The following is a 26,308-nucleotide window of genomic DNA, read 5'->3' as shown; positions in this document are numbered from 1 at the left end:
ATATATATATATATATATATATATAGCATATATAAAACCAGCTCTTGCCCATTCCACGTGAAGGAACAGAACTACTGTAGCAGTTTTTGTCACTGATTGACTACTTGACATGAGTGGCTCCCAGTTGACTATAAACATTTTTCAGAAAAGAAGTGAGAATATTCCAAAGTTCCTGCCACACATAAGCATCATATAAAAAATCATCTCTTGTAACACATTGGGTAATATTCATGTACTCTTCAAAGACTGCCTTTCTTCTACTTACACTGTCTGTTTGTGCCGAGGTGTCATCTCTATTAGATTACAATCACACTTGGAACAGCGAGCCGATACCTACATGTCGACGCTATGGGGAGTGGAGAACACTTTTTTTTCCTAGCAAGACAAGACTATAACATTCTGCCGAATACATCAAAAGCCTAATGCCATCCACAAAGACCCAAATGCTGCTATAGATCAGTGCTTTCTGAATAACAAGCAGCGTACCATTTAGTTGCTATAACAACAGGAGAAACAGAATGAAAACAATTCTGCTTAACTGAAGTCTCCGATGGGAGCCATCCAGATTCTCCTGTAATATTAAAATAAACACTATAAATCCTCTTAATACAAATCTCTTATTGCATATCTGCCAGAACTGTCCCTTTAATTCAAATCTCCTGGAAGTTGGATTGTCTCCTAGAGCCCGCTGACAATTTATTAACCTCATGATATATGCACACTGCAGAGCATCAGGGCTTGCAAAATCTGTCTAATGGCGCCGGGAACAAATTTAGGGCTCTATGTAATGAAGAACAATTTGATACCTCCAGGTGACACGTGAACTAATTGCTATGATGATGAGGGGCACAATTGGGAAAAACGATGTGGAAAGAACCACAACGTTTGTTAGGACAAACCAACAAATTAAAGCTTTTTGTTCCTTTGTGAGACGCTCGGCAAAGCTTATGTAGATTTACTGTATAATGGCTGATAACAGTAAGCCGAGATTCCAAATTAGCTCAACCCCTAAAAGCTGATCATGGAGGCTGGGAAAGTCGCAATAGAATGTTTTGTTGCTTCTTGGATGCCTAATACATGCAAACTAGTGCACGTACAAATCCTATACCATATACAGAATATCTGCTTGGAATCAACCAATAATCCCATGTCTAGAGCCTTGAGTAGTTCACAGTATACAGGCACACTGTTAGGGTAGGTGCATGCGACCGTCTTCTCTCCATCAGAGAAAAATGCTCCTATTATTCTAATCAGGGTGGCACCAATTTTTCTCGGAATTGGGGAGAAAAAAACAGTTTCTCCATCTTCTCTATTCTGTCAGTCCATGTATATTGGACCACACTCAGATGTTATCCAAGTGCAGTCCAATATTTTTCCCTGACACATAGAATTGCATTGCTGATTTTGATCTGACACTAAGATCAAAAGCAAACATGACTCTAATTTTCTTCCTGGACTTGTGCACAGCCCCATACAATCTCATTGGTACAAGTGCGATATAATGGGTCGTGTGCATGGACCCTTACAAAGATTTTTTTTTTATGATCTGATGAAATGTTTTGATTCCAACAATCATTTAACTTTTCGTACCTGGTAATCTCCATCATAGCTTGTCAGGAGGATTCTGCCATCTTTCCATTCACTTCCCGGTTCTTCTCGAATTTTCCACAGCAAACTGTTCTCCTGACTTGAATTTCTGAGCACTCGCAATGTGGCACCACTGGTTCCCGACGCTCTATAACGGAATGCCAAGCAAAAGGCACACCTGGGCTGATGCATTCTAGGGCTGAGTAAACGGGCATGTTGGCCCTCTCTTCTTCCACTGCTGGGCAGTCTCAGATAATTCTTACTGTTGGCTATTAAAAAAAGAGTAAAAACGACAAAAATATTAGTGATTAAAAACAACATTGTATTTCTAACCAAAACTGACATCTCTACTTCTTTAGTTTCTATGTTGTGGCAGTCATGACAGCCACATGAATACGGCTTGGACAGCTACTGTAGCCCAATGTTAGCAATATTTGTACTACTTTGATAGATTTCAGTAAACGCTGTTGTGATATCAATGTATCGGTGTAACCAGTCTTCTTGTGTCTGCGTATCCTGACTCTGTTTCAAGACTTGTGGATGTCACAAAGTTAAACAAAGAAGCATGCATTTATTTAACTGTAAGTGAATCCTGGTCTAAACATTGATAAAACTCCTGTTTTTCATGCTCAGAGAACTTATAACAGCTGTTTCTCCCTCCTAAGCCGCTGTTGTCTTTCTTCAAAGAGGAAGACCACCCTGAACTGAGAGCATCCATAACCCTCTCTTCTTCCGTCTGGCTCCTAAAAATAACAGTTGAAAGTAAAAAGTATCTACAATAGTAAAATGTAGTTCAAGAAAAACCTGAGGTCGGCACAGTAAGCAACAAATGTTGTAAGTGTTGATGACCACTTGTTATCATAAATCAGCTTACCTTAGAAATAGAGGCAAATCAGATTAGAAGGAAACTATAGAGTGGTAGAATGATAAATATGAACATAGATGGGGACAAAGAAGAGGAGGTGGGGTCTGTCCAACTCGATCCAAATAGACTAAAATTAAGACTTTATTCCAAACCTTTAAGAACTAACCGTCATTTTAATTTTTATTTCATAAATCAATAGTACAAATAAAAACAAGCCACCTTTGTCATATATCTTATCAGAGAAATCTGCTTCTTTCTCCTTCAGGACTGATTATTCATTTTCAAGATTCTCAATTCACAGGTAAAATCTGTATTCAGTGAAGACAGATTGTCACATTACTGAGATAGGAGGGGCGTAGGGAAGCGCTAACAACAGAGTCCCTCCCTCCTGTCATCTACATAGAATCTTATCCATAGAAACTGCCATCTTCTATCTCAGTAATATAACAATCTGTCTTCACTGAGTACCAATTTTACCTGTAAAATGAGAATTTTAAAAATGAATTATATGGCCTGGCAGCGAAAGAAGCAGATTTCCATGATAAAATATATTACAAAGTAGCTTATTTTCATGTATACTATTGATTGATGCAATAGAAATTAAAACAATGGTTAGTCTTTAAAATCCATTGTAAAGAGGTGATAATGATACTGTTCAACGTGTTCTTAATGATGATGAAATACCAATAATTGCATGTGCTAAGAACATAGATGCATCATACATTCTATCTAGATAATAGAATCCTTTAGAAATGATATTGATGTTCCTTCCTTTTTACAGATTTTCAAACGGTATTGTGAATAGAAACAGAAGGTGTGTCCTGTCCACCCGAAAGTCACAAGTTCTCAATATCCGTGTTGTGTGCACCCTGCTTTGTTGTAGACACACACATATCCCCTCTGTCCAGTGTCAGATGTGACCACTGTGGGAATTCTTGGTCCACAAGCATGAAAGGCAATAACAAGGCCTGTGACAAATCTTTCTTTACAGACAGTTTTGATGCATGAGAGAAGCTTCTGTAAGGGGCCCGGAACACTAAGGCTTTCTGTTCATATGCAATGATATCCTATATTTGATATTTTAAACATGGCTGAAAGGAAAAAAGGAAACTACAAAGAGCAACACAATATTGAATCATCAGCGCTGTAACTCTAGCATCATGGCTCCTCACTAAGCAGTACTAGAGTACATGACAGTAATACATTATTCTACTTAGGTAACATCAGAAACATAACATAGATTTTCTACCTGAGTATATTGTCTGCAGCGGTGTAAAACAAATGCTATACATACAGTACAGTGAACAACGACAAAGCAAAGTCCATCAATAACGTGAGCAATCCAGGATGCTGTTAAATTTTTTTTTCTTTTTATTCATAAATCCATTAAAATGCAATGGTCCAAGCAGTTCAAAACAGCAATAACGCAGGAAAGTCGTGCAGATAGGACTACGCGTTTCAGCGGTAGAACCCGCCTTCTTCACGGTCCAGAATCTAATCTGCTTTCCAAACATGGAACCTTATATACATCCCACTCCCATCAGGGTAATTATAAACATATGTGAGAGACTTAAAAACATGTGCTATAAAAGCAGATCAAACATATAAACTATCCACATATTGATCAGTATACAACATGCATAAAGATTATAAGGAAAGAATTCAACATATTGGAGAAAAGTACATTAGGAATGTCCAATAACCTGACCATAAGATTTAAGGCCCTGTGCACACAGTGCAGACTCCGTGCAGTTCCGCAGCAGATTTGGCCCTGCAGAACCTCAGCAGAAAAGCAACAGAACAGCACGTGATGCACAGTACCATTTAAGGCTATGTAAAACAAAAAAGGCTGTGCACATGCTGCAGATTTTTCTGCGCAGATCTGGTGCAGAATAAAAGAAGCAGCATATCGCTTCTCCTGTGCGGCTCTGCTGCAGCTCTCCACCTGCTCCATTATAGAAATCTGCAGGCGGAAACTGCAGGGGAAATCCGCAAAAAAACTGCACCAAATCTGCGACAAATCTGCAGGCAAAACGCAGATCATCTTACCTAAAGATTTAGCAAAATCTACACGGAAAATTCCACAGCAGAATCGGCACCGTGTGCACATAGCCCCAGTGGTACAAAAACATAGAATAATAATATTAACCAGCATTATATAATACAAATATATCAATAGTGCATAATGATATCCAGGCGGTTATTAAAGCCCTGTGGCATGCGAGTCCCCAACTCAAATATCCACCTACTTTCTCTTGCAAGCACTTTTTTATGAAAATCTCCCCCTCTCAATGGTTTTTTTACATGCTCTGTGCCCATAAAAGAGAAACCGCGTAAATCCCCATTATGTTTTTTTGAAAAATGTCGGGATACTACTGATGCACCAACCATAGGCAAATTACTAGCGTCTGATAGGTGTTTGCGGATTCTAGTTTTAAGGGGGTTCATCGTGCAACCTACATATTGCATACGGCATATATTGCAATTAATTAGATACACTACATTCTCCGTATTACAGTTTATAAAAGAACAAACATTAAACTGTTTTTTATTGGAGATAGATGTAAATGTTTTAGATTTATTAGCAAAACCGCAGCACTTACAGATATTGGCACTGCGTTTAAAAAATCCTGTTGTTTTTAACCAATTGCTAGGGGAAATTTTATCCGGATCTTTGAACACGCTGGGTGATAATAATGTAGCTAAAGTCGGGGCTCTTCTTGCCACAAAGGCAATATCATTATTTTCCACAATATTTTTCAAAATATCATTCTGAGATAACAAAGGAAGATATTTTTTGATGATTTTAACAATAGAATTAAACTGAGGACTATAATTGGTACTGAAAACCACCCTAGATTTTTTAGAGTCAAACTGTCTTTTTTTCTCAGTAGATTCCAACAGCTTAACCCTATCCATGCCTGCTACCAATTTCCTGGCTCTGTCCAAGGACCAATTAGGATACCCCCTTTTTTTTAAATTATTACAGGTCATTTCAATTCCTTCCTCCAATTTGTCACTAGATGTAGTATTCCTTTTTAGTCTAATAAGCTCCCCCACAGGAATATTCTGAATGCCATGTTTGGGGTGATTAGAGGAAGCCATTAAAATACTATTGCATGCAATGGATTTTTTATAGGGAGATATCAGAACCCCATCATTGTCCAGATCTGCGGTCAGTTTCAAATCCAAGAAGTTAATGCTTCATGACCACTACTAGTAAATTTTAGATTGAAATCATTCAAATCCAAATAAGAAAAGAAACTTTTTGCAGACGAGAGACTACCCCTCCAGACAAATATCAGATCATCAATAAATCTCCCCAGCCAAACAATATTATCCTTGTATGGGTTATCAATATTAAAGATCTGCTTTTATAGCACATGTTTTTAAGTCTCTCACATATGTTTATAATTACCCTGATGGGAGTGGGATGTATATAAGGTTCCATGTTTGGAAAGCAGATTAGATTCTGGACCGTGAAGAAGGCGGATTCTACCGCTGAAACGAGTAGTCCTATCTGCACGACTTTCCTGCGTTATTGCTGTTTTGAACTGCTTGGACCATTGCATTTTAATGGATTTATGAATAAAAAGAAAAAATTTTTTAACAGCATCCTGGATTGCTCACGTTATTGCTGGACTTTGCTTTGTCGTTGTTCACATTTGTATGGATGGACTCCTACATCCAGATCCGGGCACAACGGAGTTAACCAGGTCAGCTGAGGTTCCAGGTGGTTCACAGGAGTGAGCCGGTCTACATTGTTGGATTTACATACAGTACAGTATATGTAATAATATAGAATCTATAAAACCATAAACAGCCCCCCCCCCCCCCCACAGTTCACAAATAGTGATGACACTGCACTAGCAACAAAAGCTATTTTTTCTAATTTTAGACTAGTGCTTTAGGTTAAGTGGCAGTGCCCAATATGGTATTTTAGTAGTGATCAGTGAAGGAATACCATCATGTATACACAGTCATTTCACCCAATATTCTATTGCATTCTTCACTGCTGTATAGGTAAAGATTCTGTTTTCTGTTTTGTTTTTTTTTTGGTGAGGAATGGGGGAAGGTGGGGTTTGATTGTTTTAAAGGGAAAGTGTAAGCAGGTTTTTGATATGTAACGTGAGAACAGCATCATATAGAGCAGGAGAGACTGATTGCAATTATGTATCACTTAGGGTGCTTTCACATTGTGTTCTGTGTCCCCGTTGGACATAAGTCCTAAATTCCTCACACAACAGAGCCCAGACATATGCACCAATGGGGCCCCATAGACTATAATGGTGATGGCAGAGTGAACATGCGCTCTGACGTCTACTACGTCTGAGTGTCTACCTCCTGTAGGCGTACACTCCCAAAAATGGGCACGTCAGAGCGCGTGCTTACTACGCCATTACCTTTACAGTCTATGGCCTTATCGGCGCATGTGTCTGGACCCCGTTTTGCTGGAGATTTCGGACTTAGGGCCCTGTCATACATAGCGACTCACCAGCGATCCCGACAACGATATCACCTTGTCAGGATCGCTGGTGAGTCGCTATGTGATCGCTGGTGAGCTGTCAAACAAATAGCTTCACCAGCGATCAGGACCAGCGACACGCGGGTAACAAGCGACGCATGTCGCTTAGTTACCCACAGTGTATCTTAGTTACCAGCGCGCTGATGCAGGGAGCTGGTAACCAAGGTACACATCAGGTTTCTAAGGGGCGCGCAGCACTTAGAAACCCGATGTGTAGAATCATAGAATCGTAGAGTTGGAAGGGACCTCCTGGGCCATCTGGTCCAACCCCCTGCTCAAAGCAGGATTCGCTAAATCATCCCAGTCAGATGTCTGTCCAGCCTCTGTTTTAAGACTTCCATTGAAGGAGAACTCACCACTTCTCGTGGCAGCCTGTTCCACTCATTGATCACTCTAACTGTCAAAAAGTTTTTTCTAATATCTAATCTGTGTCTCCTCCCATTCAGTTTCATCCCATTGCTTCTAGTCTTTCCTTGTGCAAATGAGAATAAAGTTGATCCTTCTACAATGTGACAGCCCTTTAGATATTTGTAGACAGCAATTAAGTCTCCTCTCAGTCTTCTCTTTTGCAAACTAAACATTCCCAAATCCTGCAACCTTTCCTCATAAGACAGGGTTTGCAGACCGGTCACCATTCTGGTCGCTCTTTTCTGAACTTGCTCCAGTTTGTTGATGTCTTTTTTAAAATGTGGTGCCCAAAACTGGACACAATATTCCAGATGAGGTCTGACCAAAGAGGAGTAGAGGGAAATAATGACTTCACGTGATCTAGACTGTATGCTTCTGTTAATACATCCTAGAACTGCATTTGCCTTTTTTGCTGCTGCATCACACTGTTGACTCATATTCAGTCTGTGATCTATTAGTATACCCAAGTCTTTTTCACATGTGCTGTCACTTAGCCCTATTCCTCCCATTCTATATATGCTTTTTTCATTTTTATTGCCCAGATGTAGTACTTTGCATTTCTCCCTGTTAAAAACCATTCTGTTAGTTACTGCCCACTTCTCCAGTTTATTTAAATCTTTTTGAATCCTCTCTCTCTCTTCTCTAGTATTAGCTATCCCTCCTAGCTTTGTGTCATCAGGAAATTTAATCAGTTTACCCTCAATTCCTTCATCTAAATCGTTGATAAAGATGTTGAACAATACAGGGCCCAGGACAGAGCCCTGTGGTACCCCACTTGAGACATTCTTCCAACTGGATGTGCAGCCATTTACGACCACTCTTTGGGTCCGATCACTAAGCCAGCTATGAATCCACCTAACAGTTGCCTTGTCCATTCCATACTTAGTCATTTTTTCAATAAGGATTGTATGAGAGACTTTGTCAAATGCTTTGCTGAAGTCAAGATATACTATATCTACAGCATTTCCTTGATCCACCCAATCAGTGATACCGTCATAGAAGGAAATTAAGTTAGTCTGACATGACTTATTAGTTACAAACCCATGCTGACTCTGTTTGATCACTTCATTCTTATCCAGGTATTGACTTAAATGTTGTTTAATAATTTGTTCAAAGATCTTTCCTGGTATAGAAGTCAGACTCACCGGCCTATAGTTGCCTGGGTCCACCTTCTTCCCCTTTTTGAAGATAGGAACAACATTTGCTCTTCTCCAGTCTTCTGGCACTTCTCCTGTTCTCCAAGAATTTTCAAAGATTATGGAGAGTGGTTCAGAAATTTCTTCTGCTATCTCCTTCAGTACTCTGGGGTGTAATTCATCTGGACCTGGAGACTTGAATTCATTTAGGTTAGCTAAGTGTTTCCTCACTATCTTTCTGTTTATAGATATCCTGGATTCTTCTATTCCCTTAATAGGACAGTGAATAACAGTTGGTGTTACATTTCCTTTCTGAGAGAAAACAGATGCAAAATAGGAATTTAAAAGTTCAGCCTTCTCAACATCCTGTCTTACCATTTCATCATTTTCATCCTGTAAAAATCCTATAGCATCTTTGACTTTTCTTTTACTTTTGACATATCCCCAAAATCCTTTATTATTGCTTTTGACATCTCTTGCAAGCCTCAATTCATTTTCAGCTTTAGCTAATCTGATTTGTGCCCTGCAGATTCTGCAGACAGCATTATATTCTTCTTTAGATATGCCTCCCTCTTTCCATTTTATAAACATTTTTTTCTTCCTTTTTAGCATGTGCTTAAGTTCTGTGTTCACCCATCCTGGTTTCCTTAAATGCTTCCTATTCTTCCCTCTTTTCGGAATTGTTAACAACTGTGCTTTGAGAATTTCATTTTTCAAGATTTCCCATCCTTCCTGGACATTTTTGTCTTTAAGGATATCCAGCCATTGGATCCCTCCAATTCTCTTTCTGAATCCCTTAAAATCTGCCTTTCTGAAATCTAACCTTGACGTCTGAGTCTTCACAGGTCTTCCGCCTCTAGTTATCCAAAATTCTAAAATAGCATGGTCGCTACCTCCTAGGGTTCCAGCCACTTTTACCTCCTCAACCATTTCCTCCCTGTTTATAAGGATTAGATCCAAGGTAGCAGTTCCCCTTGTTTTCTCCCCTACCTTTTGGGAGATAAAGTTGTCAGCAAGAGAGGATAAGAATTTCCTTGACCTGTTAGTTTTGCCTGAGAGAGATTCCCAACAAATGTCTGGATAGTTGAAATCTCCCATGACAACTATGTCATATTTTTTGGAGAACTTGGCCATTTGATGCATAAAGAGTTCATCCATATCTTCAGCTTGCACAGGCGGCCTGTAGTAAATGCCTACAATGGTGTCCTTTCCATTGTTCTGTCCTTGTATTCTTACCCAAACAGTTTCCACAGAACTCCCAGTCTCTGAAGCTTCAATCTCTGTGCAGATATACGCGTTTCTAACATACAATGCAACACCCCCTCCTCGTTTATCAAGTCTGTTTCTTGCAAATAAGTTGTATCCTTCTAGTCTTGTATTCCAATCATGTGTATCGTCCCACCAAGTTTCAGTGATTCCAATGACATCATATTTCTTTTCCTGTGTTAGTAGTTCCAATTCTCCTTGTTTGTTGCCCATGCTTTGTGCATTAGTATAGAAACATTTTAGTTTGTGATTGGTTTCTCTTTCTCCAATATTTTTATTAATTAGATTATTTCGTCTTTGTTCTTCCTTTCCACTTCTATTAGCAGAGTTCTCAATAGCATTTGTCAGGTGTATGGCTTTTTCTGGTCTTTTGCTTCCCTTCCCATGTTGTTCTAGTTTAAAGCTCTCCTTACAAGTGTAGCAAGGCGACTTCCAAATACATGCTTTCCAGTCTTCGTAAGGTGCACCCCATCTCTAGCAAGTAGTCCATCGTATAAGTAGTTCACTCCGTGATCCAGAAATCCAAATCGTTGCTGACGGCACCATCGACGTAGCCAGTTGTTCACCTGCAGAATCTTATTCCACCTCCTTGGTCCATGGCCATCCACTGGGAGGATGGAAGAGAAGACCACCTGCGCTCCCAGTTCTTTCACTTTCTTGCCTAAGTCTTCAAAGTCTCTGCAGATGGTTTCCAGGTCGTTTCTTGCGGTGTCATTTGTCCCCACATGTAGTAGCAGGAATGGGTAGTCATCTGTAGGTCTGAAGAGTCCTGATATCCTGTCAGACACATCTTTAATTTTTGCACCTGGAAGACAGCACATTTCTCTTGAAGTTATATCCGGTCTGCAGATAGCGGCCTCTGTTCCTCTCAACAGGGAATCCCCCATGACCACCACTCTCCGTTTCTTCTTCACAACATTTTTCTTTCTCCATCCAGGAGGACTCTGAAGGCGTACAAGGTTGCTGTTTGTTGGCAAAGTCTTATCCTGATGTATTTCTTCATCATTTTCCTGCGTGAGAGCCTGGTACTGGTTTCTGAGCAGTATGGGTGCTGACTGCCTCCTGATCCTCCTGCTTCTCTGGGTCACATGTCTCCATTCCTCTGTTTCTTCAGGTGCACTTCGAATTTCTTCTCTTTCTGTAACATGAAGAGATAATTCTGCTCTGTCCAAGAACTCTTCACCTTCCTTAATGATCTTCAACGTAGCCAACCTCTCTTCGAGATTTTGCAACTTTTCCTCCAACAGGGACACAAGCTTGCATTTGTGGCATGTGAAGTTTGGCTTTTCCACTGGTAAGTCTGTGAACATGTAGCAAGAAATGCAGCTCACCAAATGGCTCCTGGCCTCTTCCATCTTGAGATTTCTTAAAAACGATGAAAGATGAACCAATCGTCGCATGGTTTTTCCGATTTCCTCTTTTCAGCTGCAACGGCCAAAACCCAGTGATCGTTGAGCTCGCGGAGACTCTTCACTTATCCCAGAAGGCACTGGGAATATGCAAATGATCTCCTCAAGACTCTTCCCCTGGTTTTCCGATTTCCTCTTTTCAGCTGCAACGGCCAAAACCCAGTGATCGTTGAGCTCGCGGAGACTCTTCACTTATCCCAGAAGGCACTGGGAATATGCAAATGATCTCCTCAAGACTCTTCCCCTGGTTTTCCGATTTCCTCTTTTCAGCTGCAACGGCCAAAACCCAGTGATCGTTGAGCTCGCGGAGACTCTTCACTTATCCCAGAAGGCACTGGGAATATGCAAATGATCTCCTCAAGACTCTTCCCCTGGTTTTTCCCTGCATCAGCGCGCTGGTAACTAAGGTACACATTGGGTTTCTAGGCGCAGCGCGCCCCCTTAATAACCCGATGTGTACCTTAGTTACCAGCTCCTGCTCGCTGGTCGCTGGTCTCCCGCCTGTCACACGCAGCGATGCGTGCTGACCAGCGGGAGACCAGCGACCCCAAAAATGTCCAGACATTTAAACAGCAATCAGCGATACCCGGCAGGGGGGCCGGTCACTGATAGTGGTCATAATGCTGAGCTCTATATAACCCCATCCACGCCACTGATTGGCAGATTCCTGCGCACGACGCACATTGTCAGTAAGCTGCTAATCAGTGTGGGGGCGGGGTTACACAGATTGCCTGCTGTGCATGTGAGACCTCGTCAGACAGTGATAATCTGCTGCTGATCTAACACCGATTGCAGACAGATTCCCTTTAAGGACATTTTAAATACTTTCCACAACCCCTGTCATCTACAATTGTTTTGTTTTTCTTTTGATTATCCTTATTTTCATATGTTGTAGATGGATATTGTTGTTAAAACAAGCACTTTTACAATTTGCTGCTTATTTAAAATCAGAGAATTTCTTGAGATTGTAAGCCTTTTCTTTCTATTTACAGCTCGTTGCCTAGGAGACAGGCCATCACTGCTGTGTAGCTTGTAAGCACTGGGCTAAAACGGTTAGGAAGTAATGGAGTGTGCCAGCCATCCTGGCCAGTTTCAAACCAGTGCTTACAAAAATTATAGAAAAAAAGCTTGTAAGCACTGCACCAGTCCCACTATCTAGCAGCAGCAGCCAGTTTCCAGTGTCACTAGCTGTAAACAAAAGAACAGAAAAAAGGGTTAATTTCTTAAGAACAGCTAAAAATGTTAAAAAGTCATAAATTGCAAAATTGCTTGTATTTACAAGCACTATCCTACAGTAACCATTTATGAAAATGGGAATAACCCTTTAACCCCTTCACTACATATGACGTACATTTACGTCATATGTTGGGTCCCTGACTTTGATGATCGTTCCGACACTGAAGCTGCATCATGTGCTTTAACACTGGATCGGCGCTCCACCTGCCGCTGATAACCTGTTAAATCCCGCCATTAATCATATTGCCAGATCAATTTTATCATATAGTTAACAAGGTAAACAAAAAACCTAAAAAACAATTGTGGAATTGCACTTTTTTTTTTAAAATTTCACCATACTTTTCCTACTTTCTAGTGCAATATATATGGTAAAATCAATAGTGTCATTCAAAAGTACAACTCAGCCCACAAAAAAAAACATCATATGATGGCTACATTGACAGAAAAATAAAAGTATGGGGGAGGAAAATACATGAGAATAAAAAAGCGGAAAATGGCCATGTCATGAAGAGACAATGACTGTAAACAAATATCCTAAAGAATGCTAAAGAGCCCTAGTAAAACGCTGTGACTTATCTAGTTTATCTCAGTAGTTTCTCCACCACATATTAATACAACAAACCATATCCACTATGGATATATACACAGTACACAGGTTCATCTCTGATATTTGGTGCCATAAGCTGCTTTTCTGGAGGTACACGAAAGGTTAACAAAATAACAGGCAATTATAATATCCCAGGGGAGAGGAAATGAAAAGCGAAATCCAGCAATAGGTTATAAAAATAGGCCCTTCCCTTCATGCAAAAGGCTCATTATATTAATTAAACATTATTAGGCTGATGGAGATGGGCAGGCAGTGATTTCTACAGAGACCTTTGGTAAGTGTTCTTCCTGTTGCTGCAAGCACATATTTTCTGCCTAAGGGGTCCAAATGGATTACCAGCCCCTGTAAGCTATAGGGTGAACTTGCCTGGAAATAATAGTAATCATATCCATAACTAAATCTGATTTATTGATTGTTCGGATATAACTACAGTATATTGCAGATTTCGGGAAGACTACAGCCTGCAGAAGGATTATGGGACATGGAGTTCTTTACAGATGCGGCTATGAAAGTTGCAGTTTCCCACTTGAGCATTAGCTTTAATAAATGGAAACTATAATAAAGTATCTGTTTTATATGGCGAAGGGAAAATCACAACAAAACATGAGAATGAGGAAAGTCATTAAAATAAGTCATGCTGAGGAGTGAGGTGTAACTGTACCTTTTCTATAAAATGTGTGTAAAAGAAAACCTTGTAGGTGGATGAAAATAAGATATGCAGCATCATTATACTATACATCAAGTTCCAGTAAAATAGAATGAGCTGTTGGAGTTTGGAGGCATATTGAAAACCTCTATATCATTACTCTCTCAAAGTATTTTACGCAGTGGGCGCCAGGAAATAAGGGGCTGCTTTATCTTGGATACATATAAAATTAGAAGTATTGTTTGCGTAATGTTTTATACTCACCAGTTACGTTACACAACGTTAGGGTAGTCTGTACATCAAGTTACCAACAATTTGTAATTTTTATGGAGCATATTTCCCAACAATGTATGAACCATCATACAATGCATCACACTGTACGCTTAATGAACACTTTGGTAGGTCAAAAAAAAACCCACAAGAAATCTAGCAGACTTACCAGGATTAGAGCCAAATTGTCCCATCCAGGTGCTATTGGGATGGAATGACCATGTGAAGTTAGCTTTAATATCATGTGTCCAGCTGCAAACGTCTTCAGATTGGTCAAAATTGCAATTGAATCCCAATGGAGCCACACAATCTATAATGAAAGAGGTAAAAAAGGTATATTTGTCTGTCTAGTTTATTTTGCACTTAGCTAAGCCTTGCTTTTCCATCGTTAAATTGCTGGAACATTGTATACTATAAACCTACATCTTCTGGGATCCTTTTAGCGCACTCACATGTCTCAAACTTGACGTTAGTTGTGATAGACCGAAGCCCATTTAATCCCACCAACAAAACAAAGGAAACAAACTAAATAGCCTGGGGTGGAAACGATCTGCCGGTATCCACCATACAAAACAAAACCTTGTAAAATCTGCATTGGGAGTTGGTGAAGATGGTGTTACCTATAGTTCTCCTGTACACTATAATAATTGGATCCTTGCTAGTTTTCTAACACATATGAGCTTATAAAAAAATCGCAGGCTTTTGAGATATTAGCACTTTTCCTCTGTTTACAACTCTTGACTAGGAGACCGACCACCGCTGCTGTCTAGCTTGTATGCACTGCGCTGAAGTAAGCTGGGATCAGGAGGTAACAGCACACTACAATGATTCTGGACAGCTTCAAAACAGTGCTTACAAGCTCAAAAGAAAAGAGATTGTAAGCACTGAGCACATTCTGCTGCCTGGCAGTGATGGTCAGTCCCCAAGTAGATCAGCACTAAAACAACAGAAAAAAAGTGTTAATAATTCAAAGATGAAAATTTCAATAAGCAACAAACTGCAGAATTACATAGCAGGAAAATACATCACTTCTGGAAATATAATGGTGCACAAGTAAGATAACCAAATCCGTCAGATATTGTAGAAACACTTGGCACTTGTATAGGTGTATTCAAAGGAAATGTATTGAACATAGAAAACCCAGAAAGATAAGAGACGTTTCGGTCAAAAGTGTTGACTGAAGTGTCTCTTATCTTTCTGGATTTTCTATGTTCAATAGATTTCCTTTTTATACACCTATATGAGGGCCAAGTATTTCTACAATACAGCTGCAAAACTGCTTGATTTTACATTCAGTAATACCCATTTATAAAGAAGTGAATAGCCCTGTAATGGTCTCATAACCTTCCGCCAGGATGACCACTGCACTTGGACAGAGAAGAAATGACTAGTAGGCAATGCACGTCCATGGCTCTGTCCATTATAGTTGATGGGAGATAGGGAAACAGACTCTTTGAAAACAGGCAAAGGATCTGGAAACCTCCGTTTAAAAATGCCTAAATAGATAGTAATAATATAAAAAGTATAGATATATAAATATAACTATATACTGTATATGTGTGTGTTTTTGATTATTATTTCTTTAGGCATTTTTAAACTGAGGTTTCCAGATTCTTTGCCTGTTTCCACAGAGTCTGTCTTTGTACCTCCCATCGATTTATAATGAACAGAGCCATGGACGTGCATTGCCACTAGTCATCTCTGCTCGGTATATAATACATACATATACAATATTTGATAATAAATAGGTATATTACTACCTTCAGTATCTGAGGAGTCACTGGTATCGTCTTCAACCGCTACTTGTGTGGTCGTCTCTTCAATTTTCATAGTAGGTTTCATTGTCTCTGAGGTAGGTGCCATTTCTGTAAAAATAGAGGTATATAGGTTTCAGAAAGTGAAAATGTATACCAATATAGATAGATATCATTAAATGCATCTATAATCTTGGGGGTCGCATTTTGTCTTAAGTGCAATGTGTAAGGCTGGTTTCAAACTTGCGTTTTTTTGCGCTTCTTTTTAGTGCAAAAAAACGCTTGCGTTTTTTCCCCTATACTTTAACATGGGTGCGCATATGTGCGCATACATATGCGCACGTACGCGTTTGTATGCGCATGCGTTTTTTGCAGTGTGCGCTCGGGCGCACAAAATGCATCCTGTTGCATTTTTTGTGCGTCCGACTTGCCCCAAAAAACTGCATGCGCACGCAATGCGCTTTTTTTTACAGCAAAACACCCATTAAAGTCTATGGGTGAGCATATGTGCGCATTGCAATGCACCAAAACCCGCAAAAAAACGCACACAAGCGCATGATGCGTTTTTTTCATGCATTTGTGTGCGCAAAAAACGCGCAGCAAAAAAACGCAAGTGTGAAAGTAGCCTAAAGGTTGCCTATACCTGTCCACTCATCTCTCTGAATCAATAAACCCTTTACATGCTGACTATTGTCAGGTCACAGCCTATTTAGTAACATCTGCTGTTAATCTTAGGTTAAGTTCACAAGAGAAAAATAAAATCGACTGATTATTATCCATAAAAAAGAACAATTTTTCATCTGTATAGTGATCTGTCTGCCACCTTTATGCAACTCGTATGGCATCTGTTTTTATGCATCAGTTGTTTCTAACATTTCCAAAACCAAAAAACAGTTTCCTATGTTAATAATGGCAATGTATGTATAAAAGACTACACAGTCATCAGATTCTCAACAGATCTCAGCACTTACAATCGGTAGAAAAATCTCATGTCTATGACTAACTTGATATTTTGCAGACATTTAATGCCTGTATTGTTGGATATCATTTTGAAATGAGAAGAAAAAAAAAGTATTAGCTAGCATTTTCAATAGAAAGAATATAGGTATATTTGATAGCATAAAAACTCTACAGAATAATGTGTTTAATTAACAGAAAGCTACTTGTGGAAAAGGTAAGTTCTTGCTTCATAAAAATCAGGATGGACTGGACACGGTACGGAAAAAGTTAACAGACGACTGCATCATTACGCCCATGTGTTGTACATTGAGAAAGCTGAATGTGAATGGAACAAAAAGCAGCCAAAATCTGTGATGTGAGGATAATTTCCCTCTTGAATTTAAAAAAAAAAATAGAAAATCTCTTTGATCTTTTCCTTTTCCTTGGTCAGATTCTTCATTTTCAAGCAACGGTAATTCTCGTTCTTTGTTCTAGTTAGCAGGTCTGATGTTTACACTGAATGTGAAAGAGCGAAGCAATACTATAAAAGGTAATGTATTTATAGAGTGCTCGGGATTAGCAGATGGCTCACTATTTAATGCCAGGTTGTTGATTTTGAAAGCAGCAATGTCTCTACCAGATGCCTATATAAGTTTAACTCGAACAATGTCTGTTCCGTGTCTTATGCATTTACTGATCTTATTACTATCAACAATCATCAGAGTTTCTAGTGAGATTCAGAAGAGCTCTCCTTACAATCCCAAGTTTCTATACATGTACATCCCTGATAAAGCACTGTATTGTATAAAAAGGGTCTTGCCATTTGAATAAGGATTTACTTAAAAATGCACCATATTCTGCTGTGCTGCTAGCGAACACAGCCCCAAGGAATTGTTGGACTGTGCACTTATAAAAGGAATTTTTGTTCCGATGGTGATATGGATTTAAAGTGCTGCACAGTAGAATAATAAATTAGATGAGTATACATCTCTAGACACTCAGAGATTACTCATATGGGAAAACTTGAGTAAGACTATCTGGCTGTGCAATCTGTTTCTTGTAAACTCCAGGACGGGGTCTTCCGTGCTACACACCCTTGCAACGGATCCTGTATCTTCAACTAGGGAATTTAAAAAATGTTCAAAGAACTTTTATGCTTTCACGCCAATCATTATGACTTGTTTTCCTTCAAAGTCAGCTCTTTGTGATTATTGAGCATGACAACTAATATACGAATAATGCATACTCTTGTTGCAACTACATTTTAGATATGCTATACAATATTGTGGTTAGTTGAACCCAATCTCCTCGAGGGACCGGTGTAGGCTGTTGAGGTTTAAAGGGTAAAAAAACTTAAAGATTGGTAGAAAGACCAGTCACAAGTACAAATACCATCTGTCTACTCCTACATTGAGAGGTGTATAGGTCTTTTTTGCAGCAATTAGTTGCAAAGTTCAAAGTTGATATTGAAATCATGTTGATATGTCAAGAATTATTTTATACTATACGTAGAGTGGTTGGCATTAAAGAATCTTATAGTCAAGACAGCCACCTTTACTTGAATTTTTTTGTTTTTGACTATTTGAAGGTTCAAAGTTACATAACATCACTTAGGTTTCTCGACAAAGTTTTGAAAGTGTATGAACTTCAAAAATGAAACCCTATTTGGCTAATCTAGAAGAATATTATACATAGTCAACCAATGAACTGATGACCAAGTCAAGGTCATCAATGTACAGCTGTATCATTTCATACCTTTGCCCTTGGCTGGACATATTCTGGCACAAGATGACTAGCTTTGAAAATAACATGATTTTGATGCACTCAATAGACATCTATGCTATATTTATCTATAGGTGGCCATCCAGTGGTTGATATGTGGATTGCAGGTTGTCCATGGTATTGCTAGCAAGTAGTGACAATATACTGAATTTGTTTTCTGAGAATGGGGAGTCGTTAACCAAATTTGACCAATGATAATGGTATGGTGGACACATTTGTATGCCAAAAGAAGTTTTAGGAATACATGTCAAATTGAAAAACAACCAATAGAACAATGTACAACTGTTATCCTCCATTTACTCAGTCTGTTATTATGTGATATATAGTAGAAAAGTTGCTTTATTAATGTATTTAAACTGCACTTCTTAGGTCCACAGAGAAACCCAAGACTGTTGCTCTTCAATCTAGTCTCTAAGCAAGACATAGTGACAAGTTTGTCAACAAGTTGAATTCAATCTTGTCAAATATTTTACTTCCTTACTTTGTAGGATTGTAGGGAATGGGTTATAATATTTCATACACCGCATGTAACTGTGGTGAGTAATCAGAGTGTAGTTCAAAGTCAGAAGTGACTGGTATGAATGGGAAGTGGACGAGAATAGTTGCTAATTAACAAGCGGAAGATGGAGGAGAGACATTTCCTTCCAAAGAAGTTCCATGTTACTTTATAAATAACTGGTGTGAAAGGAAACTTGCCAACCACATGCCTAGGGGCCTTATAACTGCAAAGTGGTAAAAAAGTAAAGTACAAGAGAAGGAGAGATGATATATAATGGTGTGAAGATATGCAATATAATTGACTTTTAGATATTAAATAAAAATAAAAATATTATACTCAACATAACGTTGCAACTATAAGTACTCATATGCAAGAAAAGCTTCTTCAGAACTTTAGTGCCTCACAATGGAGGTATAAGTGGTTAGAACTGCAGCCTTGCAGCGCTGGGGTCCTGGGTTCAAATCCCACCAAGGACAACATCTGCAAGGAGTTTAAATGTTCTCCTTGAGTTTCCGTGGGTTTCCTCTATGTTTGCCCCATCAGGTACAGTGATGATGTCTGTAAAGCGCGGTGGAATTAATGGCGCTATATAAATGAGTAAAATAAAGTCAATATAAATCCTCTAAAGGGCCTTAACATACGACGTAAGATAAAAAACAAAAAAGAAACTTCAATAACAGACAATAGTATAGTTTTTGACAAAATGTAGCATTACAGTAAAATTTCATGATGGAGTTGTCCAGTACTTTTATATTGATGGGTTATCCTTAGGATAGGTTATCAATATCATTTTCGGGGAATACAACACCTGGTACCACCAACTGCTTCATGACCCCTTCCCCCCCGATCACTTGTTAGCATTGCTGGTGGCAGCCAGATGTAATCAGTCATGGAGCGGAACAGTACAGCTTCAATAACTGTATGGGATGGCACTTCAGATCAATCCTTATTTATTTGAATATACAGATGACAAAGATGTGCTGTTCCACTCCCCAACTAATCATATCTGGCAACATGAGGCCTTGGGAACAGCTAATTAGTGGGGGTGTCTGGGGTTGCACCCACACAAATATTAATGACATTCTACGGATAGGCAATCACAATAAAAGTACTTGACAACCTCTTTAAGTGGACCATATAGGTTTGGGATGATCAAATATTCTGGATTACTAGGCTGTCATATAAAATGTATAAGACAGAGAACCTTCAGAAGTAAAGTCCAAAATAATATGTTAGCACAAAATCTGCTAATATCATATAGCATTCTAATCAAAAGGACTTCCTGAGTGATAATCTCCAAACAGCAATTATAGCACCCAGACTTAAACTATTCTTCTACATGAAGTTTATGTGTTTTAAATGTATTTCCTTTGTCTGGTCTGGATCCCATGTATTTAACCATTTGGCATGCCTCTAATAACTTCCTCACATCATCCTAATACCCCTATTACAGACGATTATGCTTCTTTGCTTAAAAAACCTTCACAAGCAGGAATCTAAGCACTCAGCTAATTATTTCACCATTATATGGATATACAGTACGTATATTGTATAAAAAGACTGATTAGATGGAATAGTCTACAGACGTAACTACATTTAATAATGACTTACAGTTGTGCTTATTGGGCCCCCTACGTTGTTAGCACAATCCTCTAGGTTCTAGCTACCTACTTTCCAGCATTGCTATTCCAATATGTCATAGATGATTAAAATTAGATTACGGCATGTCAAAAAAGTGAACACATTAATTTATACCCAGACTTTAAAGTAAATTCCTTGGATAATATTATATAATATTAAAGAGCTGTTTAACTGGCATCCGGTGGAACACCACTGGGGAAACTTACTTTATCACATGGTATTTTAAGAGCCATGCCTATTTGTGTGTGGATGTGTTTTGTTAGAGAGTAACAACTGGAGGAAGTGCTTCTCGATGCTCTTTATTACACGAATGATAGCAAAACAAATCTAGGAAAAAATAGAATAGCTACAACTGTCAATACCCAAAGATAATGTAAAGCTAAAAATGTATATATTTTCCTGGGACTACTTATTTTTCAATGTAATAAACAAGTAAAATGATAAAATAAATGATATGACCACCAAAATTGAATATATTTAAGGCTTTGAAGGCACATGGCTTGAGGTCCTCCTTTAGGGATTCCGTCAGCCCTTCTGATATTACAGGCAGCGAGAAGAGCAGTCTTTGCTGTCAAAACTATCAGAACTTCAACAGATCCCATTTAAAGTTTATGGACTTTATCAGTGTCTAATAGAATCCATCGGAAAACAGATTTGTTACGATGTCATACCTTTCATTATTAATAAAAGGAATTTGTAAAAAAAATGAGCATATATTTACTGATACATCCACTATCCAGACTCCTCAATATTTCCATGACATAAAACGAAAATAATTTTTTTTACATCTTCAATTCCGGCCCCCCAACTAGTCATAAAAATATCAACTCTTGGACATAGAAGCATGTAATTGGTGGGTGACATAACAATTGTTTGTGTATCTCATTATTCTACAACAGAGCCAAACATTTGTCTGAGATAATGGAAAAGAAACAGTGGTGTGCGAAATAGAAAGTGAATAGGAGAAACCCCCCCTTCTGAGCACAGACCGGCAGCACTAAGAAATTCCAGATTGAGATGCCCAACAGTGCAGTAATTGAAAGCAGACGCTTGGAACTTCAAAAAAAGATCCATAGCAGATGCAGGGCATGTCTGAGAGCAGCGGAACACATCAGAGGGAAGCTGGACCTAGAGAACGAGTTGTCAGGTGCTCGATATTTGGGCTAGAGCCAGTTTACTCTCTTCCTGGAGCAGCTGGAATACTGTTCCCAAAATCTATAAGTGGTTAAAGATATTTACAAAAAAAAGCCTCAGCCCAAAGACCCATTTACTCCGAAAGGTTGTAATTACAAAGTGAACACTTTAAATGCAATTGTTCAGATTATTTCTCAGCATTGCAAAATATTCACACTTACCAGTCGAGTTCTGGTTGAAAACCACATCTGAAAATAAAACACGTTTGTTTTTTTGTCACAATTTGACATTGCTTTGTGTTTTGGAAATTGGCCCTCATATTTCTGTTGTGAAACATAAAATAAATGTATAAAAAATGCACCAATTCCCGCATCACGAATCATCAGCAAATCACATTTAAAAATGCATACATAGTTTTCAACCATACTTCAAAGCTAAGTGTGAATATACCCTAAAAGTATTTATCACTGATTGATCTGATCAATTATTATATATACAATTATCATTGCAGGTAATGTTGGGATGTGCAAATGGTTGTCATCTCACCTGTTCACATTGTACTAAATGGATGCTATATTTTTTTGAGCATGCATTTTCATGCTTTGAGTGGTAACTGTAAAAGACGGATTCTAAATTAGTTATAACTAAAGGGGTTGTGTAGGATTAGAAAAATATGGCTTCTTTCTTTCACACCTGTTCATGGGTTGGGTCTGGTAAAACAGGTCAGTTCCATTGAAGGGAATAGGCTTAAGCCATGAAACCACACTGAACAAATGTAAGTATAAATGATATTACATGAAATTAGTGTTACAAGGAAAAGTTAGATGTAGTTTCAGAGCCTTTATTAAACTTCAGAATCACAGATCTAGCAAGCAGTGGAAAAGGGTTAAAGATGTTCCATTTTGCGTCCTACTTTACAATGACATTATAAAAAATATATAATTTCAAAGTAATCATAAATTATTATATATGAATATATAATTACATATATCTATAGAATTGTAAAGTAAGACACCACGCGTGGCTAAATGGAACATATTTAACCCTTTTCCACTTCTTAGTAGATCTGTTATTCTGCTACTCAATAAAGGCCCTGCCACTATATCTAATTGTTTCTTTTTACACTAATTACATGTTACATGTTAAAACAATATATCACAAAGCATACTGACAAGAAACGTGACAGCCCCCACTGGGCATTACATGGGTCTATAAAAGGCCAAGTCATCTGGAGTCATTAGTGTTTAGCTAACCAGAGTTATGTGGAAGTTAGTCTCTGGTGGAAAATCAGATGGCAGCTCACCAGGGAGTTAAAAAACCATGACCAGAGTGCGTCTTCCTTTAGAGACCCAAAGTCATATGATATGTTCAACCTTTAGTAAGCCGTAACCTCAGCCCAGTGCTGGCCAGCTATTAACCCCGGGCAGCCAGTCCTATGGTATCTGAGACTGGCGGAAAAGGAAGGAACATAGAGGTGCCAGCTGTCATCCTCACTCACATAGCTTAGATCATGAATGCAATATTGAAGAGGAGAGATTTGTTTTCAAAGTTTTTTTGAAAGTAAGAATAAGGTGAAGACAGGCGGGATTAAGCAATGAGAACTCAGATTTCATATCCAAGACTCCACAGGTCATGATGAAGTGTTTGTATCAAAGCCACAAATAGACACTCATCATTTATATGCTGGAAAATCCCATTTTCACTAAAATAATATATGTCAATATACCGCATTCTTTTTACAAAGTCAATCAGTTTTACCACTATAATGTCGGACTAATTTAGTAATATGGTAGAAGTTTGTGTGTTTACTAGAGAAATCAATCAACTTCGTAAATCTAACGTTGCTGTTTGGTATAGAAACTTTAATTTTCAACCTAAGCCCATGGGCTGGAGACAAGGTTCATGGATTTGAAGATGTCAGCATCATTACTGTGAAAAAAAGATATGAGTTACGTTTTTGGGTTGGCCATTGAGAAGTCATATATTAAGGAACAATCTTTTCTACTTCCTGCAATGACAAGTAAGCGAGATGTGTTTCCCAGATGTGGTTAGTATAACTCCAGGGGCTGTCACCGAGGCACATCTGGTGAGCAGAGATAGGTTTTCAGTGTTTCATAAGCAATTCCTGTAGCAAGCTTCCTTTAAAATGAAATATCAAAGCCACTACTTTGAGTCGCTTATTTTGAAGCTGGTCTGCTGGAACAGGACTTCTGACTTTACCTAGGTTGATATAACCCAACCTGTAACACTTGCTTGTAAACATGTTCATGGATACTCAGAGGCGGTCTGTGCTCCTACTTCTTTCTGTTTGTCAGATTTAAAAATACCTTCTGTCCTTCTTTGACTAATTTGGCAACGGTATGGAAGACTTACCTTATATGTAAACATGTCATGAAGAGAATTTTAGAAAGACAACAATTACACAGAGTTTCAGTTGTTTTTTTTTTAACTTATCAAATAGTTGGTGCAGATCTGATCCCAAAAGTTTTATTGATTCACAAGAACATTGCAGTTTTCTTCCATTACATAAAAAAGTGATAACAGTGAAGAAACATCATTTGTAAAACCTTAATAGGGTGAAACCTATCTGACATGATCACACAAAATTTATAAGTCACAGGAAAAAAGGGTTCATAAATCTATGAGTTCTTCATTGTATCTACCAATATTGAGAAAAGTAGGACAGATTTATTGCCACTTGATGAAAATAGTGACTAGAACATAATAGGGAAGATACTGACTCTATTAAATATGTTAATAATGAATCATGTGCATGAAAGTGTCATTCTTTGAAGATAAATGTGTACAAGTATTTTCCATATTCTTGTTCCTTTCTAGATCATCTTACCTGTTCTATCACAACCCAGTATCTCCATCCTCATGCCCATGCCAGCTGGAGACCACCTTTCTGGATATACTCGTACAAACTGTGCAGCTACAGGGTCGAATCTACGCACTTCAGGGGTATCATAATGCATGTTTCCCTCAAACACCTAAAAACAGATTAAAGGCAACATTTAAGTTGTTTTTAAATAATAGACTAGAATCGAAATCAAATGAGGGAACACCAAGCTATATGATCAGAGAGAAACAACTACAATAAATCACAGTAAACACCTCTGATGTGTACCAATAAAGCTCATATCAGTGTAGTAAAACATAGGTTTTAACAAATAGTTTTATAATTAATAATAACCTCCAATACAACTCCAAAAAAACAGCGAGCCCACCTCATAACCGGCAGCATGTTACAGCAAGGACCTGCCGCTAACAATCGCAGTGATCTGCCCACGATTGTTAACATGTTAAATACTGGTGTCAATCTCCAACAAGCATGCGTGTCTTTACTTCTGCCCATCGGCGCACCCGTGACGTGATTGCAGGTTGCCGATGAGTTGTCATGACAGTCGGCAGTCAGCTGATGACACCCGTGACTGTCATTACAGAACTCCTGTGGCAGAGCTTCAAAGGAGACTGTGATGCTGAGGCATCGTCAAGCCTCTTAAAGGGGCCAACAAAAGAAGTGAAAAGTAAAAAAAAAAGCTTTAAAAGATATGAAAAAATAAATAAAAAATAAAAGTTCTAATCATCCCCCTTTTACCCCAGTGAAAAAAAAATGTAAAAACAATTACAGAAAATCAGAAAAGTCTGATCTATCAAAATATAAAAGCAATTAACCTGATCAGTAAACACCGTAAACTGAAAAAATTCAAGAACGTCAAAATTAAGTTTTTTGTCACCACAATTCCACAAAAAATGATGTAATAAGCGATCAAAAAATTACATCTCTCCCAAAATGGTACTAATAAAAACATAGTCTCAACCCACAAAAAATAAGCTATCATACAGCTCTATCGGATGAAAAATAAAAACGTTTTACGGGTCTGGCAAAATGGCGACACAACTCCAAAAATTTAGCAAACTTCAGAGTTTTGTTCACCAATAAAATAATATAAAAAACTGGACATGTTTGGCATCACTGTAATTATATTGATGAGGAGAATCATATTGAATGGTAATTTTTACCACAAAATGTAGACCTTAAAAACAATTCCCAAAAAACAAAGTCAGAATTGTGGGGTCTTTTTTTTACAATTTCTCCGCACTTGGAAATTTTTTCTCGTTTTCGAGTACACAAGGTGGGAAAATGAATGGTGTCATTCAAAAGTACAACTCATCCCTCAAAAAACAAGCCCTCATATGTCTATGTGGAGAGAAAAATACAAGAGTTACGACTCTGGGAAACAGGGGAGGAAAAAACGGAAACAGAAAAAACAAAATGGGCTGCGATGTGCAGGGGTTAAAAAAAGTACTATACGTAGTAGAGAAAGTAGAGGCCTGAATATACTGTGAAACTGCAAGTTAGCAAGAAGTAAGCCTGTAACTAATCTTAAAATTGTGCAACGTTTGACGTTCCAGCTATTACAAAACAAAGATTCCCTGCACATTCTCTTAACACTTCAGGTTGCTGTCAGCCGAACACTTGTTTGGTAGACAGCCATGCCTCTTGGCCCCTCATACGCATTTATTGAATATGGAGAGTAGGGTAAGCCGCTGTCACACACCTAGCAGCAGCCTATCTCTGAGAACAGAATAATCTACAT

The 26,308-nt window shown here is 38.5% G+C and overlaps 1 protein-coding gene across 2 annotated transcripts in view; it reads right to left on the bottom strand.

The window, feature by feature from the left end:
* NRP2 (neuropilin 2) overlaps positions 1 to 26,308 on the bottom strand; it is a 192,326-nt gene that overhangs the window by 43,547 nt on the left and 122,471 nt on the right. For both annotated transcript variants that reach the window (XM_073541876.1, XM_073541877.1), the window contains exons 10-13: positions 24,553 to 24,697; positions 15,716 to 15,820; positions 14,125 to 14,265; positions 1,591 to 1,856 (exon numbers count right to left, since the gene is read on the bottom strand). In XM_073541876.1, the coding sequence (XP_073397977.1) occupies positions 1,591 to 1,856; positions 14,125 to 14,265; positions 15,716 to 15,820; positions 24,553 to 24,697 (657 nt within the window). The remainder of the gene's footprint in view (positions 1 to 1,590; positions 1,857 to 14,124; positions 14,266 to 15,715; positions 15,821 to 24,552; positions 24,698 to 26,308) is intronic.

Source organism: Dendrobates tinctorius, unplaced genomic scaffold (assembly GCF_039654945.1).
Source record: "Dendrobates tinctorius isolate UK_male_01 unplaced genomic scaffold, ASM3965494v1 ptg000125l, whole genome shotgun sequence".
NCBI lineage: Eukaryota > Metazoa > Chordata > Amphibia > Anura > Dendrobatidae > Dendrobates > Dendrobates tinctorius.
This window is presented reverse-complemented; position numbering and strand designations above follow the sequence as displayed.